Here is a 20396-nt window from a genome sequence, read left to right on the forward strand (position 1 = left end):
GCTGTGTGAATGCGGGTCAGCAGAGTCTCCATTCTAGTGTCACTGACCAGCCACAGGTAGGATCCCACACAACGCAATTTCCCAACTTAGTCAACTCCCTTATTATCCCGGTGACCTCATAAGGAATTCAGATATTTAGATTTCAGATGTTCCCAAAGCTAAATTTACACCCAAAGAATGAAGCTTCGGAGCCAGCCCCGATGGTTGCAGTTTGGCACTTTCACTGCTTCCACAGCCTTGGTTCGGTTCCTGGGCGCAGAACCACACCACCCGTCTATCAGCAGCCATGCTGTGGTGGTGGCTCACAGAGGAGAACTAGAAGGATTCACAACTAGGATATACAACCATGCACTGGGGCTTTGGGGAGGGAAAAAAAAAAAAAGAAGACTGGCAACAGATGTTAGCTCAGGGCGAATCTTTCCCTGCAAAAAAAGAATGAAGCTTCTTTCTCTAGAAGCTTTGAGTCAGACAGCCCAGAGTCTGAAATCCAGCCCCACCTCCTGTGACTAGCTGTGTGACTTTGGACAAGTTACTTAACCTTTCTGATGCTCATTTCCACATCTTAAAATGAGGGTAATGATGATAGTAGTTCCTACCCCAAAGGACTTGTTTTGAGGACATAACTCTGTAAATACATACACAGAACACACATAGAATATACGTAAAACCATGAGAGATATCGTTAGTAGTCTATAAATGTATGCTGTGGCTGTTTGCATTATTTGTGCTATTCAAAAGATTGTGATCTTCCAATCATATCCATTAGAATGGCTACTATAAAAAAAAAAAACAGGAGATGACAAGTGTTGGTGAGGAGGTGGAGAAAGTGGAACCCTTGTACACTGCAGGTGGGGGTGTAAATTGGTGCAGCTGCTATGGAAAACAGCATGATACTTCCTCAAAAAATTTAAAATAATTATCATAGGATCCAGGAAGTCCACTTTTGGGTGTGTATCCAAAGGGACTGAAAGCAGGGGCTTGAAAAGATATTTTACACCCATGTTCACGGCATTATTTGCAATACCAAAAGGTGGAAAGAACCCAAGTGTCCATCAACAGATGATGGATACGCAAAATGCAGGAATACACGCAATGGAATATTATTCAGCCTTAAAAAGGAAGGAATTTCTGACATATGTTACAACGTGGACGAACCTTGAAGACACTCTGCTAAGTGAAATACGTGCCACAAAAGGACAAATACTGTACGATTCCACTGATATGAGGCATCCAGAGCAGTCAGATTCATAGAGACGGAAAGTGGAATGGTGGTCGCTAGGGGCTGGGGGAGGGGGAATGGCGAGCTGTTGTTTATTGGGTACAGGGTTTCAGTTTTGCAAGATGCAAAGAGCTCTGGAGATGGATGGGGAAGACGGTGCCACAACCGTGTGAATGTATTTAATGCCACTGAACTGTACACTTAAAAATGGTTAAGATGGTAAATTTTATGCTATGTGTATTTTGCCACAATAAAACAATGAGAAAAATGAGATTACAATGTAGCCCTCTTCTCTGACCTTGTTCCCTGGAAGCCCTCCACCTGCTGGAGGGAAGGCAGGCCCATCAATTGCTGTGGTGGGAAATGACCAATGAAATCAGCCCCAAGTTCCAGCTGCCGGTTCTCAAGAAGGGGAGAAAAAAGTCCCCTGAGGACTGATGAGACCAGATGGGTGAATCCCCAGAGAGAACAGCGCTGGGGGAGGAGCCGGGGTGAGTGAGGGAGCACAGCGCAGGCAAGAAGGAGAGCCAGCGAGCGCAGGTAGACGAGCCGGCAGGTGCATCCCCACTTCCCCCCACCCCCCCACTCCACCCCAGCCTGTTTCTTTCTGTGGATTTCCCTACAGAGACTGAGCAGGGGCAAGAATCCTTACCCAGGCCAGGTCCACCTGTCACTTTACCTCTCAAAAAGTAGGGGTTCACTCATAATAAGAGAAATGTGAATTAAAATGGCATGGGGACCATATTTCACCTCTTCCTTCAGGAAAGATCCCTCAGGGCGACGGCACACTATGCTGGGAGGGGGTGGGAAACAGGCGTCAACCGCTGGCGGGACACCACATCTGTGACCCTCTGGTGGGCAATGTGGCAACGCCCATCAGAGTTACAGAGGTACGCGCCCTGTGACACAGCAGACATACCCATGCGTGCATGAAATGATGTAAATAACAGGATGCTCATGGCAGCCTGGTTTAATAATAACAAACAAGATTATGGTGTAGGCTCCCATGGTTCTTTTCTAAGAGGCAGCCCAGAAGCGGCAGGTGCCAGGCAAAGGGACAGGAGTCACGTGGCTGTACGGTTCTGCTGTGTTCGTTAGGCCAGCCTTCTTCCATGACCCTCAAATCCCATATGAGAAGAGACTGACGCAAGACAGACAGATTGTTCCACCAATGAGAAGAGAGCAGGTGGCAGGACGCCGTCCACTGAGGGTGCAGGCGCAGGGACGAGCATCTCATCACTCTCATTTCTGTCCTTGGTTTTTCTCCCCCATCGCTACCCTCCCAGTCACAGCACTGCGCTGACTTGGGCTGTCCTACAGCTCAGTCTTCAAGGGGGTCCTGAAACCCCCGCAGTGTGGGACCCAGTGACTTCTGGGGGAGGGGCTGGGTCAGCCAGTCCTCCACTGTTGAACCGTCGCTTCTCTCTTCCTCAAAACAAAGTTTATTGAAGCGGTATACACATGCGCATGCAAGTGCGCGCACACACACACGTACGCATGCGCGCGCACACTCCGCCAAACAGGAGCTCCCACAACGTTAGAAGGGACGAAGCACCAGTGATCAAGAAGGGAGAGGGAGGGGGCACTGATGGAGGGGTTCTCAAAGTGTGGTCCTAGAACCATCTTCACGGGACCCCGCTCCCCCCACCTGAACCTCGGGAGCATATAAATGTGAGGATTCCTGGGCCCTCCCCTAAACCCACGGGGTCAGAATGTCTCAGGTTCATGTTTAACAAGCTCTCTTATACATATGAAAAATTCAACAACCATTGGCTTGCAATTCTGGAAGAACTGAGCCCCGTTCTCAGCAGAGGTTTTTTTTTTTTTTTTTTAAGATTGGCACCTGAGCCAACATCTGTTGCTAATTTTCTTTTATTTTCTTCTTCTTCTTCTCCCCAAAGCCCCCCAGGACATAGTTGTATATTCTAGTTGTTGATGCCTCTGGTTGTGCTACGTGGGATGCCGCCTCAGCATGGCCTGATGAGCGGTGCCACGTCCGCACCCAGGATCCGAACCAGCGAAACCCTGGGCCGCTGAAGTGGAGAGCGGGGAGTTAACCGCTTGGCCACGGGGCCGGCCCCCTCAGCGGAGTTTAAATGACAGCCACATCCCTCTCCAAAAATTATAGTTCGCAAGCCACATCAAATCACACAAAGTATAATTCACAAGGTTTAGCTCTGGAATGAGCAAGGCCGAGGCTTCCGAGCTGTGTAAGCCGGGAGAGGGGAGATTCTGAACAGAGCTCCTGACTGCTAGTCTGACACAGCAGCCAGGACGGTCATTTCAAAAGGCAAGTCTCCCCCTTGCTTAAAATCCTTCAGTACCTTCTTCCCATTACTCTTCAGACAAAACTCAAAATCCTTATGGTGGCTTGAAGGAGGCCAATTGCCTCTTAGTCCTCCTCCTTCCCACACTTACTTCTGGACACACTGGTTTTCTCTCAGTCACTTGGGCTCACAATATGCTCCTCCACCCCAGGGCCTTTGCACGTGCTGTTCCCTTCTCCCCTTCTCTAGTTGAATCTTTGTTCTCCCTATTCCTTTCCTTTCCTTTAGAGCTCCAGTGTTGGAATGGAACTATACACGCCATTGTGGGATGCTTTGGCTGATGTATCTCTCTCCTAGCAGCTACCTGATTGCAGGACTGTATCTCATTCTGCCATTGCTGTATCTCCAGGCTTGCCTCAGGGCTGAGGATCCAGGTAAACGTGTGTGGAATGAATGAGTGATAGCAACAGTAAAACCTAGGCTGGCGAAAAGAGGCTTCCTTTTGCCATTAGGGGACCAAACACCTTACAGGATATAGAAAAAAAGTCTGGAGGGCAAAACCCTGCAAATATCATTATTGATTTTCCCTGAGCCAAATGATTACAAGTGACTTTTCTTTTCTTCTTTATATTTTGCTTTCTCCCAGTTTTTTAAAACAATAAGCATGTAACTACCTTCCATTATCGGAAAAAATAAATGATGTCGAAACATTTCGATATCGACAATGAAAACAACATGTCAGCCTTGCAAATGAGCAGGAATCTTTAGAAGCGTGACTGTCTATTCTTGAGGATTCACCTGCTAGATGGACCCTCCGGGTAATTTCAAGGATGGCTTTTTATTAATACAGTTTTCTGAACTTTATTTAGTGGAATGACTTCTAGTAGCACAAATAACATAAACTATAAATTGACAGTTGAATTATTCCTCAGGGTGGCCCATAGCTGATCAAGGATGACTCTTCAGATCAGAAAGGCCCCCTGAGGTCAGCAGAGGGACCATTCCACCTCGTCTTGTTTTGCAAAACTGGAAAATGTTGGCATGTCTGCAGGTTTCAATTCTTCAAAATGGACCTGTGTCCTCACACCCTATTTTAAAACGAATCTTCTCTCCCAGATTCATTTACGCTTCAGGAAGAGAATTTGTTTAAGAGAAGATAGAAGCATCCATCAAAACTCTATTCACAAAATATCTGACAATTCATGTATCATCTGTTCTCTAGGGAGCCAGGAGAAGCTCGTGCTTCTGAAATGCAGCTGATTCCTTCATAAATCAATGCGACTGCTGCTGGCAGTGGTGACTGACTTCTTAAACTCAGTCCCAGGAGCAGTAAACAGTCAATTACTTTCATACAATGAACGCGACTCACTCTCTGACTATATAACAACTGTCCTCATTAGTCCCTTTTCCAAACAGCTTGTTAACATGAGCGGCTCTTCATCGCAACCCTGTGCCCCTCTGAGGATTCTTCTCAGTCGCCATTTCATGAGGCCGTAAGAACGATCACGACGTCATTTACTTCACGGCATCATTTACTTCGCACCACAGCCAGCCAAGTGCATTTCTCACTTAATCCTCACAAACACCCTGCGAGGGAAGTGGTTTATGGACGGGGAGAATGGGCTCAGAGTGATGAAAGAATTCCCTCGAAGTCACACAGCCAGAAAGTGGCCCAATGAGATTTAACCCAGGTCTGTCTGTCTCCAAAGCCCGTGCTTTGAAAAGTTACTCTAGTTTCTCACAGTGTGGAGGTTCCTCAAAAAACTAAAAACAGAACTGCCTACGACCCTGCCATCCCACTCCTGGGTATCTACCCAAACAACTTGAAATCAACAATCCAAAGTAACATATGCACCTCTGTGTTCATTGCAGCACTATTCACAATAGCCAAGACATGGAGGCAACCCAAGTGCCCGTCGACTGATGACTGGGTAAAGATGTGGTGGATATATACACAATGGAATACTACTCAGCCAGAAAAAACACAAATTCATCCCATTTGCAACAACATGGATGGACCTGGAGGGAATTATGCTAAGGGAAATGAGCCAGACTGAGAAAGACAAACACCAGATGATTTCACTCGTATGTGGAATATGAACAAACACACGGACAAAGTAAACAGTTCAGTGGTTACCAGGGGAAGGGGACCAAGGGGTGGGCACAAGGAGTAAAGGGGAGCACCTATGTGGTGACAGACAAGAAATAAGATACAACTGAAATTTCACAATGATGTAAACTATTATGAACTTGAATTAAAAAAAAAAAAAACCCAGCTCCCAATGCCTCCCACCCCCAGCTGTTCTGCAGCCCCTCCCGGTGCCCAGCAAGGCCCTCAGTGCTGCCCTCTTGCATCTTATCTGCGAGAAGGAAAAGCTCTTTCAGGAAGGGGCGAGCACTCTGTCTCCCTAGCCCAGCAGGTGCAGCAGGTGATCACTTACGGGAGACAGTGGCACCTCACATACCAGTTTACAAAGCATGTCCTCAGCTTTCTGACCCTCGCTACAAACCTTAGGGGTAGACAGTCCATTTGACAGCTTGTAAGAAGCCCCCAGGGAGGGACTTGTCCCATGTCACATGGTGAACAGCTGCACACACTGGTCCCAGAACACTGATCTCCCGGGACCCAGCCCAACAAGGGTGGAGCGTGTGTCAGCATATTTTGGGGGAAAAAAATTACTATAGCTTTCTAATATCACGGTCAGGTTCAAAACCGAGATCTCTGTCTCTACTTTGACCAGACAGAAAAGAAAACTACCTAAAATCTATCTCTGGTTATGATACAGAAGAAACTACAATATTTTCTTTTTGTTTTCTTCCCCCCACTTCGTGATTGAATAGATTTTCTGTGTCCTTGTAGGGAGACCACGTTATGGATGAGAATCTCAAGGGGAGGTCCATTGGGTTATTTTTAAATCTGTTGAGTTTATGATAAACACTCTCAGAAAACTAGGAATAAAGGGGGAACTTTCTTAACTTGATAAGAACATCTACAAAAAACCCACAGTTAACATCACACTTAATGGTGAAAGACTAACTCCTTTCCCCCTATGATCAGGAACAAGCAAATACAAAGATTCATATTGCTCCCACCACTCTTATCCAACGGGGTACTGGCAATCCTAGCCATTGCAATAAAGCGAGAACAGGAAATTAAAGGCATTCAGATCAGAAAAGGAGAAATAAAACTGTTCCTATTTACTGAGGACATGATTGTTTATGTATAAAATACCAAGAAATCTATCAAAAATCTAGAAAGTTCAGTTACAGTTGTAAGATACCATATAGGCAGACAAAAATCAATTGTATTTCTATATACTGTCAATGAACATGTCGACACAGAAATCAAAAATATAATACCATTTACAATCACTCAAAAAAAAAGAGAGAGACAAAACTTAAGTGTAAATCTAACAAAACATGTACAAGACCTATACGCTGAAAACTGTGGAACACTCACGAAAGAAACCGAAGACCACCTGAGAAGACGGAGAAATACACCATGTCCACGGATGGAAGACAACATGGTAACGACATAAATGCTTCTCACACTGATAGACAGGTTTAAACACAATTCCTATCAAAATTCCAGCAAGATACTTTGGATATACAGACAGACTTATACTAAAATTAACATGGAATGGCAAAAGAACTAAAAAGGTTAAAAAGACACATTTTTTTAAAGGAAGAATAAAGCGGGAGAAATCACTACAGCATTGAAGACTTAAACAGCTACAGAAACAAAGCCTGTCATTTCAGCAGAGAGACAGACACACAGATCAGTGAAACATGACGGGGACTCAGGAATGGTCCCCACGCGAGCATGGCCAGACGATTTTTGATAAAGTTGCAAAAACAATTCAATGGAGAAAAGCCAGTCTTTTCAACAAATGGTTCTGGAGTGACTGGATATCCACATGCAATAAAGATGAACCTAAACCTCCCACCATATACGAAAATAGACTCAAAACGATTCATAGATTTAAACATAAAGTTAAAACTTTTAGGAAAACGTAAGAGAAAATACTTGGGATCAAGACTTGGCAATGTGTTCTCAGACATGACGCTAAAAGTGTGATCTCTAAAATAAAAACATGATAAACTGGGCTTTATCAAAACCTAAAACTTTTGTCTGTGAAATACTCTGTTAAGAGAATGAAAAGATAAGCTACGGACAGGAGAAAATATTTGCAAACCATATATCTGACAAAGGACTCGTATCTAAAATATATAAAGAACTTGTGAAACTCAATAGTTAAAAAACCCAAATAATCCAGTTAGAAATGGGCGAAAGACATGAAGACATATTTCACCAAAGAGGATGTGCTGAAGGCAGATAAGTCCATGAAAAGACGTTCAACATCACTAGCCACTCAGGAAATGCAAATTAAGAACATGATGAGACATCACTACACACTTAAAACAGCCAAAATAAAACATAGCGATAATACTAATTGCTGGTAAGGATGCAGAGAAACTGTGTCTCATCCATTGCTGGTGAGAACATAAAATGGTACAGCCACTCGGGATAAGTTGGTTTAGAAATCAAATGTATGCTTACCATAGGATCCAGCAATCACACTCCTGACCATTTATCCGAGAAATAAAAATGTATGTTCGCACAAAAACCTGGACACGAATGTTTATCTGCAACAGCCCCAAACTGGAAACAATAACAATATCCTTCAGTACATGAATGGTTAAACATATGGTGGTACATCTGTACCACGGAATATTACTCAGCAATAAAAAGGAACAGGCTGACAACTTGAATGGATCTCAAGGGCATCATGTTGAGTGAAAAAAAAACAATCTCAAAAGGTCACATAACATGTGACTCCATTTATATAACATTCCCCAAATGATAAAAATGATAGAAACGGAGAAGAGATTAGTGGTTGTCTGGTTTAGGGAGGGTGGTGCGAGGAGGTATCGTGAATATAAAGTTAAACCCCAGGGAGGTCTCTGATGATGGAATAGTTCTCTGTCTTGATGGCTGCACATGAGTCCACTCATGACAAAACGGCATAGAACCATACGCACACTTTGTACCATTCTCTCTCTCTATTTTTGGAACTTCTCATGACTATAATTATTTCAAAATAAAAAGTTAAAAAAAAAATCTGTTGAGTGAGGTCTGAGGCCTGGCTTTCACAGTTATGGAGAGATTCCACTGCATTTCTCTTTCTGCTTCAATATTTTAACCCCCTTCAGTTTTGAACAGGCTCAAAGCCACTGTTTCTCTTATTCCTTTCTTTCTTCCAACTTTCTTGGCTGTCAGTGCGCTGAGGCTCTGGACAAACCACAGCTAATCCAGAGAGTGAAATGAGATGGGAGAACGCGGCTTACCCTGACTCACGGGCTGGGAGACCGCTGGGCCGGCAGCAGTCTCCAGAAGCTCAGGAAAGGGCGAGAGGCCCCAGCTGAGCACTTCTGGTGGCCTGGCTGTCAGGCCCAGAGCAGGGAAAGGCCTAGCTCTAAGCCCATCTTCCAAACCGCCCCATCAGGCTGCCAGGGAGGGGACGATGGGCAGGACGTCCGCAGACCCGGTCAGCAAGGACAGAGGGCGCATGGCACTTCGCATCATGCTCATTTTCACTAAGTATGCCAGGGAAACCCAGGACGTTCGGCACGTGGGTTACTGGTGGCACATCAAGGAAAGATGCGGCTGTACAGTATTAAGAGATTTGCGTCCACTGGCCAGTGAGGATGTCCGGCCGGGGTGAGGGGGGTAATGGGCAGGAAGAGTTCTTACCTCTAACACAAGGTCTGAGTCCTCATGTGTGCCAATAGTAGTACTTTTATTCAGGACAAAAAAGCCTTCTGCGCTCTTTAGATAGGCTTTCATACTCTCTGCTTTCCCTATATGAGGTTTGCAGAAAAAACTTTGTTAGAAAAATGGAGTCCTCTAATCATTCAACAACATCACATTTAGAATGAATGAAACACGTGGTGAGGTCCAAAGGAGAAACCAGCAGGAGGAGGGGGAGATGGACTGAAGGATGATCGCAGCTACAATTCTGCGTATTTTTAAGATTCTCTTTTTAATAGTGCTTTCCAGCATAGATGAGCTTGGTGCTGATAATAAAATAGAAGACATTTTTCACGTAACCAAAAACACAAACAAACAACAGCTAAAACAACCCAACAACAAATCTGATTTCCACTGACAGTTGCTCTCCACCTCCCCATTAAGCTTAGAATGAGATCAATTACCTGATATAACAAGGATTCACATTCAATATTCCTCATCCACCACTTATTAGCTTGTGACCTTGGATGAGTTACTTATTCTCTCTCTATGCCTCAGTTTCCTCATCTGTAAAATGGGGTCAATAATACTCTGTAACTCAAAGGGTTCTGTGAGAATTAAATGCAGTAACGTGTGAAGCATTTAGAATGGTAACTGCTACACATAAACACATATTTGAACTTATACTGTTATTATTGTTATTAATCTTGAGCTTCTCAAACTCTGATCCAAGGAACTCCAAGCCTTGATAGAGCTTCTTAAAGTGCCGAGTCAGTCGTCGAGGAAATAGACTTTAAATGATACTTTCTTTGTAAATGACTCCATTTCATCCTAGACTTAGAAAAAAGGGATGTTTTCTAAAGGCAAAGGATCAAGATTATAGCTTGGCCATATGATCAGGACTCGGCACAGATTTTTCCCCAACATTTTATTACGAAAATGTCAAACACCCAGAAGAGTTGAAAGAAGTGGATGGTGAACTCCTAGATATCCCCCACCTAGATTCTACAATTGACGTTTTGCTTTATTTGCTTGATCACCTATCTATCCACCGATCCATTCATCCATTTTATATTTTGATGCATTTCAAAGCAAATTCTATACATGTTTTTTAAAACATAAAAATTTCAGTGACTTCAGTAGGTTCCAAAATGTTGATGATGATTCCTAGGATGCTTGAATTCTGATTTGAGATATATCCAATTACACAGTGTGACATCCGCCATCTCAAGGCCATGTCAGAGAACGAAAGTCCCTTCCTTTTCTCTTCAACTGAAAGGTCACTGAAATGCAGAGTTGTTCGACTGTGGATAAAAACAAAAGTCCTCCAGCTGTGACCATATGTGGTCTCTGGTCTGGTTCTGCTTTTCATCAACACCCCCACCATCACTTATTGAATCCCTACTAAGTGCCAGGCGCTGGGCTACCCTTTTACACACACTGCCTCTCTTCATCTTCAGGACCACCTTACAGATGGGGAAACTGAGACTCTGAGGGGTTAAGGTCACACAGCAGTAAGTGTGAGGGAAAGAACTCCGAGCCTTTGCATGCAACCACTGCAGGACGCTCCAGCAGCTCCCCCTATATCTGTATTGTTGCTGGGTGGGCTGGAGCGGAGCGTGAGGGGTTACTGTGTGTTGACCCTTGGGACATGCAATAAAAAACAGTCCTTAACACCAGGATTCTATCATCTGAAAGGAAGCAAAGACCCTACCTGGGGGGAAGAGAAATAAAAATAAGCCAGATAGTTTATTTTATATTTGCAAACTCTGAGGCCTACGAATGCCTCACAAATATTGATGTTTTCATATAATGAGACATAAATTTTTTTAAGTTCGCCGTCATTAATATGGGGGAAATGACATTTCCTTGTCCAAAAGAACCATGCTGTGTTGCCATCAAATCACTTTAGTTATTAATCTTCAATTGCAGAGGACCACATGATCAAGCAACACACTCAGGACTAGTTAATCTAGAATGTAAACTTTTGAGAAATGTCTCTTCTAAGGAAAACCACAGGAAATGTCACTAGACTAAAACCCAAAACTTGGATCATGCATGTATTTGTTTTTTAGCTCTCACCCGAGATGTCCCCAAGGCTGGCGCCCTCTCTCTGCTCAGCTGTCCCCCTTGTGGTAACCACGCAAGCACCCTGGCTGAAGGCGTCCTCCTGTCATTCAACTTGCTAGCTTATCTCCCTGCTGGGTTTCTTTCCTTGTACTAATCGTTCTGACATTTTCTTGTTCCTTTATTTAGTTGTGTTTGCTGTTTCCCTTTCTCTAAGACATATGTTCCCGGAGAGCCAGAACTGTGTTGTTTTTGTTAAGAGACAATTTTTCGTGAGTATCTTGTGTTCGTCCCAACTTCAGAGCAAAGGCACGGACGATTTTGTCCTGCACTATATTTCCAAGGATGTTTAGATGGCAAACAGCCTGGGAGGATACAGGTAACGTTGATTATAAAGATAACGGCTCCTTCTGAGGCAAAAGTTGGGCAGGTTTGCTAGCAAGCCCCTTCAGAGATTGGGGTTTCCTAGGGTTGGGGTTCTTTAGCTGGGACACAGACCCACTGCGTGCACAGCATCCACCTGGGCTATTGGGTACCACAGCGAGGGACTTGCGGCAAGGGGAATCAGTGAGGATATGAAGCTCTGCTTGCCTGTTGTGCCCACTCTGCTGTGAGTAATAAAGTCCTTTGTCTCTGGCCCAGGAGTCCTTGTCTTCTGCCAGCATCTATAAGCTGGCCAGGCTAACCGATTAGCTTGCAAGCAGGATAAAACCTCAGACCCTTTCAGTTCCCGACAGTTTTGCTCATTGCCCCACCTCCAGCGCCCGGAGCAGCACCTGAGACAGGTGCTCAGCAAACGCTTGCTGAATGAGTGAAAATACAAAATGACACCTCAAAGCGAGCCAGCGCAGCCCTCTGGCTAGGAATCCTTGACAGTAACTAGGTTTCATTTTTCCCTTCATTATCCATCCTAGATGACTTCTTGGAAAATCTAAATTCTATCTTTTTAGCTTTTGGGTTGGCCAATTATTTCCCCACCTTAATCTTGCCTGCGCAGTCACTACCCTGCCTGAGAACACTGTAGAAAGGAATTTGACTGTGTTAAACCGTAAATTCGTTCTTATTCAGCGCCATAGAGCGCAGTCACAGTAAAGAGAAGAGCGTCCGTCATCTGCGTCCCCCCTCAGAGGGCTCAGAATGGGGCTATAGGAGCACAATTTCTTTTGAAGGCTACAAGGTCTTCAGTGGCCTGGGAGCTGGAGAAGTTCCTTAGAGAAGGGAGGTCAGGTATGGGGGATCTCGGACCACCAGGTGGTGTTGTCTGTAAATCGGGGGAACCAGGGAGCGCCCCTCCTAATCCAGCTGGACCAGCTGGGGTCCACAGGACATCCGCGAGTGGGAGCGGCTGGTGCCAAGGAGGAGCCTAAAGTTCCTTGGGGGTTCTGCGCTTACGAAGGAAGGGCTGGTATGGGGCCCTCCTCTGGGGTGCTCCTGGAGATCGGAGCCCGGGTCGGGATGGGGCCGGTCCCCCGGCTCCCCGCCAGCCCTGGACCTCGCAGGGCCGGCCGCATCCGGCCCCAGGGACGCGCCGCCGCCTCCTCCCGCGCCGCGCTCACCTGGCCGGAGGAAGAAGCCCACGCTCGGTCCTCCGCCGAGAGCCAGGTCGGCTCAGGAGGCGCGGGACCCGCTCCGGGCCGAGGCCGCCCGGCCGCGCTCCCGCGGAGTCTCCAGCCCGCGGCCCGCACCCCGCGCGCCCGCCCCGCCTGTGTACGCGCGTCGCCATGGCAACGCCGCCGGCCGGCCGAGCTGCGGGGGCGTGGCCTGCGGGGCGGCGCGCGAGGGGGCACCCGAGCGGAGGACGCCCCGCAGCAGCGCCTTGAGGGGTCCCCCGCCCTGCTACCTAGGGGTTCCCAGCACCATCTCAGAGAGCGGGAAACAGAGGCTCGGGGGTCACAGAAGTAGCCCGAGGGTTTGCAGCGAGGAGAATCCTTCCTGCTACCCCTTGCTCTGGGCTGGGTGCGTGGAGGGGGTGGGGATGGGTGGGAGGGGGATGGAGCTGAACTGAGAGAAGCTTGGAGGTTATTCCCCCCGCCCCACCCAAATCTCTAGTCCTCTCTGTTGCAGAAAATAGAGGTCGCTGGGGGGACCACCACTTCTGGGGGTTGGGGTGGGGATGGGCTGGAAGGAACAATTTTGAAAGAATGAGGGTTTCGTCCATGTGCTGGGGAAAGGATACTTCCAAACCCACAACCCTCCTGTTCCTGTCCTTCCCTGTGGAAACCCACGTTTATTCATTCATTTGTTCTTTATCTCTACAAACACCCCGTGAGTCCCTCTAAGTGTCAGACAGCGGCCCCAGAGTTGACCTGGATCCGTCACTGTCCTTAAGAAGCACCCCACTCATGGGCACTCCTGAGAAGCCCAACTCAAAATGTCAGCAATGATCATTCTTTGTATTAAATCACTCCCATTTTAGCAGGAATAGAAAGCTCAGAGACACGGAGGAATGTGCTCAAGGTGGCACAGCTAGAAAATACGGCAGGATTTGAATCTAGGTGAGTGTGACAGGGAAGGTATTTCCCCCGAGGGGCTACAGGTGACAGCTGTGACAACCACAAGATGACACAGGCTCACCACCTGCTCTCCTTCATCTCTGAACAGGCTGGGCTGCTGTCTGTCCTGAAGGCCTGGCTGTGCCTGAGGCATGGAGGGAAAGGGGGCCTAGGCCAGGAGAGGGCAGCTCAGGCTGCCACCCAGCTCGCCCGCCAGACACTGGGCTTCCGCCCCCATCTCCCCTGGGCCGTCCTTGATTGGGGCGAGCATGCCCCTTGCGCTCCCCCCCCCACCCCCAGGCCTGCCTGTTGGTTTCCTGTTGCCCCTTGCGTTCCAACATGGAGTGAATGCTGGCCTCGGGGCCCAGCTCAGCCCTGGGAGAGGTGGGGAGGCTTCGCGGGCCTCTGTATGGTAAGAGAGGGCTAGAGAAAGAGAGGAACAGGAGCAAGAGCAAGAAAGAGAGAGCCTGACCAGCAGGAAGTCGCCAGGCTGTTGAGTAGGATGCCAGATGGGAGAGCAGAGGGCCCTTGAGAGGTTCCACAGCCCGCTCATGAGCTGACCCCACAGGCTTAGGAAGTACGGGTTTTTACACACACACACACACACACACACTCACAAACATAATTTCAAACCATGGAAAGAACCACCGGTAACTGAGCCTTTCTACAGCTTTCCTCACTCCCTTCCCCTGGCAGAAAATGAGAAAATACCCAGGTTTTTCTCAAATGGGCTCCTGTATTGCTGGTTGGGGGCATTCATTCTCCTGACGCTCAGCCTCTTGCAGACAGTTCCCCTCGGTTCCCTGGGCTTTGCCAGGGGGGTCGCTGTGTACGTTCTGTTTGAAAACTGCGGACAAGGTGTGCCAACCACCTCTGGTCGGCCTGCTGGTTTGCTTTATTCTGTCTGTGCCTCAGTTCTCTCACCTGGAAAATGGGCATGGTCACAGCATTGCTGTGAGGATTCAGTGGGTTAATATGCGTGCCCGGCACAGGAGAATCACTCTGTGAGGGTTTGCAATTATTATTATCTGTTGTTGTTGTTGTTGTTGTTTTTCTGATGACATAGGAGGACTGCCCAATCTCCACAGGGTCACAAACACCCTGGGGAAAACTATTTTTATTTCTAATTTTTTAAATTATGGTAAAATACATATAAAATTTACCACTTAAACTATTTTTTTAGATAAAATTGGCATATCACGTGAGTTTCAGATGGACCACATGATAATTTGACATCATGCACTAGAAAGTGATCACCACGGAGTCCAGTCACTGTCCATCACCATACGCTTGACCCCCTTCAGCCATGTTGCGCACCCCCAGCCCCCTTCCCCTCTGGTAGCCGCCCCTCTGTTCTCTGTATCTGTCAGTTTGTTTTTGTTTTGCTTGTTCATTCGTTTTGTTTTGTTTTTTAGATTATACATATGAGTGAAATCATATGGCATTGTCTTTCTCCCTCTGACTTATTTCACTTAGCATAATACCCTCAAGGCCCATCCATGTTGACACAAATGGCAAGACTGCATTCTTCTTATGGCTGAGTGGTATTCCATTGTGTATATATACACCACATCTTCTCTATCCATTTATCCATCAGTGGATGCTTAGGTTGCTTCCATATCTTGGCTATTGCAGATAATGCTGCAATCAACATGGGGTGCATGTATTTTTTCAAAGTAGTGTCTTTGTAGTCTTTGGATAAATACCCAAAAGTGGAATAGTTGGATCATATGGTAGTTTTATTCTTAATTTTTTGAGGAATCTCCTGTTTTGCATAGTGGCTGTGTCAGTTTACATTCTCACCAACAGTATACAAGGGTTCCCTTTTTTCCATGTCTTCTCTCACACTTGTTGTTTCTTGTCTTTTTGATAATAGCCATTCTCACAGGTGTGAGGTGATATCTCATTGTGGTTTTGATTTGCATTTCCCTAACAGTCATGTTGAATATCTTTTCCTGTACCTCTTGGCCATCGGTATATCTTCTCTGGAAAAATGTCTATTCAGGGTCCTTGGCCCATTTTTTAATCAGGTTAGGTTTTTGTTGTTGTTGTTGTTGTTGTTGTGAGGAAGATTGTCCCTGAGCTAACGTCTGTTGCCAATCTTCCTCTTTGCTTGAGGAAGATTGTTGCTGAGCTAACATCTATGCCAATCTTCCTGTGTTTATGTGGGATGCTGCCACAGCATGGCTGGATGATCGGTGCCAGGTTTGCGCCCGGGACCTGAACCTGCAAAGCCTGGGATGCCAAAGCAGAGTGTGCGAACTTAACCACTAGGCCACTAGGCCAGCCCCCTTAATCAGGTTGTTTTTTATTGTTGAGTTGTGTGAGTTCTTGATATATTTTGGATATTAACCCTTTGGTGGATATATGACTTGCAAATATCTTCTCCCACTCAGCAGGTTGGCTTTTCATTTTGTTGATGGTTTTCTTCATTGTGCAGAAGCTTTTTAGTTTGATGTAGTTTAGATTTGTTTATTTTTGCTTTTTTTTTCTTTTGCCTTTGGAGTCAGACCCACAAAGACATCCCTATGACTGATGTCCAGTGGCTTACTACCTATGTTTTCTTCGAGGAATTGTATGGTTTCAGCTTTTACGTTCAAGTCTTTAACCCATTCTGAGTTGATTTTTGTGTATGGTGTAAGATAGTGGTCTAGTTTTATTCTTTTGCACGTGGCCGTCCAGTTTTCACCCTGGGGACAACTTGGATTTTCATCAAGACTCAGTCCCAACCCGGAGCAAACTTGACCTCTGAACAGTCCTGTGTCATCTCGCTGGTTGCTCTGGGCCCTTTCTGGGTGTTGATGTCAGAGACAGAATGATCTCCCTCCCCTGGGGACCCCCAGAGGGGACTCCTGAGAACTCAGGGGTCTCTCTGGGTTGGTACCTCTTGGACAACTCCATAAATTCTACCTCCAGGCATCTGGGCGAACAAACCTTCACTATTTTCTTGCGAGTTACAATGAACCTTTACGAATGTGTTTAACAAAACCAGCTAATATTTATCAAAGCCTGTTAGGTGCGAGCCACCACGCCGTGCACAGTTTTACTTAATTCTTAGCCCACCCCCTTTTACAGAAGGAGGAAGTGAGGCACAGAAAAGTCAAGGAACTTGCGCAGTTACCGATCTGGTAAGTGGTGGGTTCAGGATTTGAACCCTGGCTGTTGAACTCCTGAGCGCTGTATTTTTTGTAAACTTTTAATCAAAAAGTAACACACTATGGAAAAGTGCACACATCGTAAGTGTACCCTTGAAGACTTTTCTCCAGGTGTCTGCACGCACCTAGCCAGAACCCAGATCAGGACGCAGAATGTCACTGGCCCCCAGAAATCTCCCTGTGCTCCCTCTGACCTCCGGTGTCGGAGGTCACTTCTGCTTGTTGTCGAGCCTCACATCAATGGAATCATACAGATGCCACTTTCTGCCCAGTTTCTTTCGATTAACATTATGTTTGTGAGGTCAGCCACGTCGTTTGATGTAGCTGATTCATCCATTCTTGCTCCTGTGTTGCACTCGTTTTAGTTATCTATTCCTGCCTGACAAATTATGACAAACTTAGTGCCTCAAAACAACGTACATGTGTCGTCTACACAGTTTCTGTGGGTCGGGAAGCCCAGCCCTGCTTACCTGGGTCCTCTGCTCAGGGTCTCTGACAGGCTGCAGCCAAGGCATTCGCCAGGGCTGGGGTCTCATCGGAGGCTCGGCTGGGAACCGATCCACTTTGAAGTTTGTGGGGTTCTTGGGAAGATCCAGTTCCTGAGAGTTGTTAGATGGTGGGGGGCCTCAGCTCCTCACTAGCTGTTAGCCAGAGGCCCCCTCTGTTTCTTGCCATGGGGGCCTCTCCGTAAAGCGGCTTGCTTCAGCAAAGCCAGTGAGAGTCAATGGAAAGGATCTCCTGGCGAGATGGAAGCCACGACTTCATGCAACGTAACCACAGAGACCACATCCCATCACCTTTGCAGCATTCTGTTGGTTAGAAGTAAGCGCGGGTCCCACCCACACGCCAGCGGCAGGGATGACACAGACAGTGAAGACCAGGGATAACTGGGGGCCATTGTATGTGTCTTTGGGACACACATGCACACGTACCTGTTGGGTGTATGTACCTCGGAGTAGAATATGTGGGTCAGAGAGTATGCATATGTCCAGCATTAGGGGATTCTGCCAAATATTTTTCCAAAGCACTGGTACCATCCACACCCTCCAAATGGCATATGAGCATTCCAGTCAGAGCACGTGCTTTTAGATATTACCCCGCCCTCTCTCCTTACAGAAGGGGTTTGACCTGGGGATAGTAGGTCCTAACCTGGCCCCATGTCAGAATCCCAAATTCCCGGGGCCACCTCTCCAGACTTTCTGATTGTCTGAAGGCTAGAATATAAACTGGGAGGTACCGTCCACAAGGCAAGGATCTTTGTTGCCTTCACTGACATATCCCTGCTGCCCAGAGCAGCATGTGGCTGGCAATTCAGTCTTCAATATTCAATAAATATGGTTGTGATTAAATGAATGAGCTTAGGAACTGTGGTTCCGAGAGAAGGGCCTCAGGGAGGGTGTGAGCTGCGGAAATGGGGAGGAAACTCGGACGCGCCTGAGCCTGTGTGTGTTTTTCTGGAGGCGGGGCCCGGAGCCTGCACCAGGTTTCTGCACAGCAAAGGTTAACAGCCACTGTGATTGGGTACCGTCTGGCTGAGTCATCTTCTCACACAAAGAAACAGCTGGTCCCAGGAAGGAGGGATGGGCACTGCATCCAAGGCCTCGTGGTGCTTGAAGGAGTTCAGAAGTGAGAAGACAGAGAGTACTTACCTGGAGTGGCTCGTAAGCTGACACCTTGCTCGTTTTGACCTTTGACCTGTGGCAGCTCTTTGGGTACATCCAGCAACTGCCTGGCCTCCTGGGGCCCTCCCCTGTGTCTGTTTGTTGAACAGCAAATTCCAGAAGACCTCACGGGCCCTGAGTTTCCGCCAGCGACAAGCCAACATGAGCCTCACCTGTTGAGAAAGCCTCTTTCGATCCGCAGAAAGGCTCCGGTTTACCTGGTTTGAGATGACTTCACCCTTTGTCACCTCGCTCGTTTTCTGGAAGTTTTGTGGCATCTTGCTGCTGTCTGCATTCTTTTCTGGTTTGAACAGTGCTCCTATTTTGAGGTTTTTTTTTTTTTTTTTTGGTCATTTTGGGTCATTCCGGTCACATGCTTTTTATCTTCATTTCCAGGCAGATCAACCTTGTGCCTCTCTAGACATTTCTTCTCGGATTTCCTCTGAATCATTTCATTTGGTCTAAATATGTCCATTTTTCCTCCTTCCTTGCTGCACTCAACAGAGACTCTCTTTTTCCCCAGAACAACTGTTCTTTTCTCTCCGATCCCTTACCCAAATCCTCATCTTTCACCATGTTTTCTGACCTCTCCTAAGAAGGGATTGTTGTTTGAAACTTAAGTCTCAAAGATCATTCCTTCTATTCTGGGTCTGAATTTGGATCACTGTCAAGAAGCAAGGGAGGCAGGAATGTCGCTGGGGAACTGGGACCCTCGATGGAAGGGCCGAGTTCTCAGAAGGGGCCAGAGGGACCTGCAGATGGAGAGGGAGGTACATCCTTCTGCCTGGGGTGGGGTTTGGGAAAGGCTCTAAGAAAAAGGAAGCATTTGACCTGAGTCTTGAAGGATGCGTAGGATTTCAAGAGATAGAGCAGGGAAAGAAAACTATGGGAGGAAGGAGCAGTGGGAATCGAGGCTAGAAGATGGGTAAGAAGAGAAGCTAAGTACGGTGGTACAGGGAGAGGGGAGGCCAGATGCTGAGACTGCAAACTGAAGGCACATGGTCGGCCCTCAGACATGCTTGCTTGGCTTTCACAGTGTCTTAAAAGACTTTTAATTAGTTGCTGAAAGAATAGGTGTCTTTCTGTGGAGTGACAGAGAACCCAACTCAAACTGGCTTCAGCATGACAGCAAATTCACTGGTTACCGTAAATGAAAAATCTACAGGGAACAGTTGGGTTCAGGCCCAAGTGATGTCATTAGGCCTTGGTGTCTCGCTAGCTCTCAGAAATGCTTTTAACCATGTGGATCCAACCTTAGACAGAACCTCTGTATAATGGTCACAAAAAGTCTGCCATAGCTCCAGCCCTTACATCTTCTCAGCTTTGAGTCCCATGGGGAAGAGTAAAAGTCTTTTTCCTAAGATTCCTCCAAAAGCTTCTCACTTTCTCAGATTGGGTCACAGGCCCATTCCTGAGCCCATTATTGTGGCCCAGGAGACTGCTGTGCTCTGGGTGGCCAAGCTTGAGTCACAGGCCAATCCCTGTGGCCAGAGATGGAGTCAACTCCATCATGAAGATCTGAGAGACGGGGCTAACACTGGGAAAAGGTGTGGTTCCCAGAGGGGATCATAATACCATAATATAATCATGCACTGTATCTCGACATTTCATTGACAGACGGCATATACAATGGTGGTCCCGTAAGATTAGTACCATCTAGGTTTGTGTAAATACATATCCAAGATGTTCACACACTGATGAAATTGCCTAATGATGCATTTCTCAGAACACATCCCAGTCATTCAGTGACACACGACTATATTTTACAAGACAGGTGAATTGA

General features: G+C 46.7%; 1 protein-coding gene across 8 annotated transcripts in view; it reads right to left on the reverse strand.

The window, feature by feature from the left end:
- The window catches only part of FHAD1 (forkhead associated phosphopeptide binding domain 1), a 130805-nt gene extending 117787 nt beyond the window's left edge, over positions 1-13018 (reverse strand). For all 8 annotated transcript variants that reach the window (XM_070511002.1, XM_070511000.1, XM_070510999.1 and 5 more), the window contains exons 1-2: positions 12862-13018; positions 9242-9348 (exon numbers count right to left, since the gene is read on the reverse strand). In XM_070511002.1, the coding sequence (XP_070367103.1) occupies positions 9242-9334 (93 nt within the window). In that variant the 5' untranslated portion in view covers positions 9335-9348; positions 12862-13018. The remainder of the gene's footprint in view (positions 1-9241; positions 9349-12861) is intronic.
- Positions 13019-20396: the final 7378 nt, after the last annotated feature.

Source organism: Equus asinus, chromosome 5, assembly GCF_041296235.1.
Source record: "Equus asinus isolate D_3611 breed Donkey chromosome 5, EquAss-T2T_v2, whole genome shotgun sequence".
Taxonomy (NCBI): domain Eukaryota; kingdom Metazoa; phylum Chordata; class Mammalia; order Perissodactyla; family Equidae; genus Equus; species Equus asinus.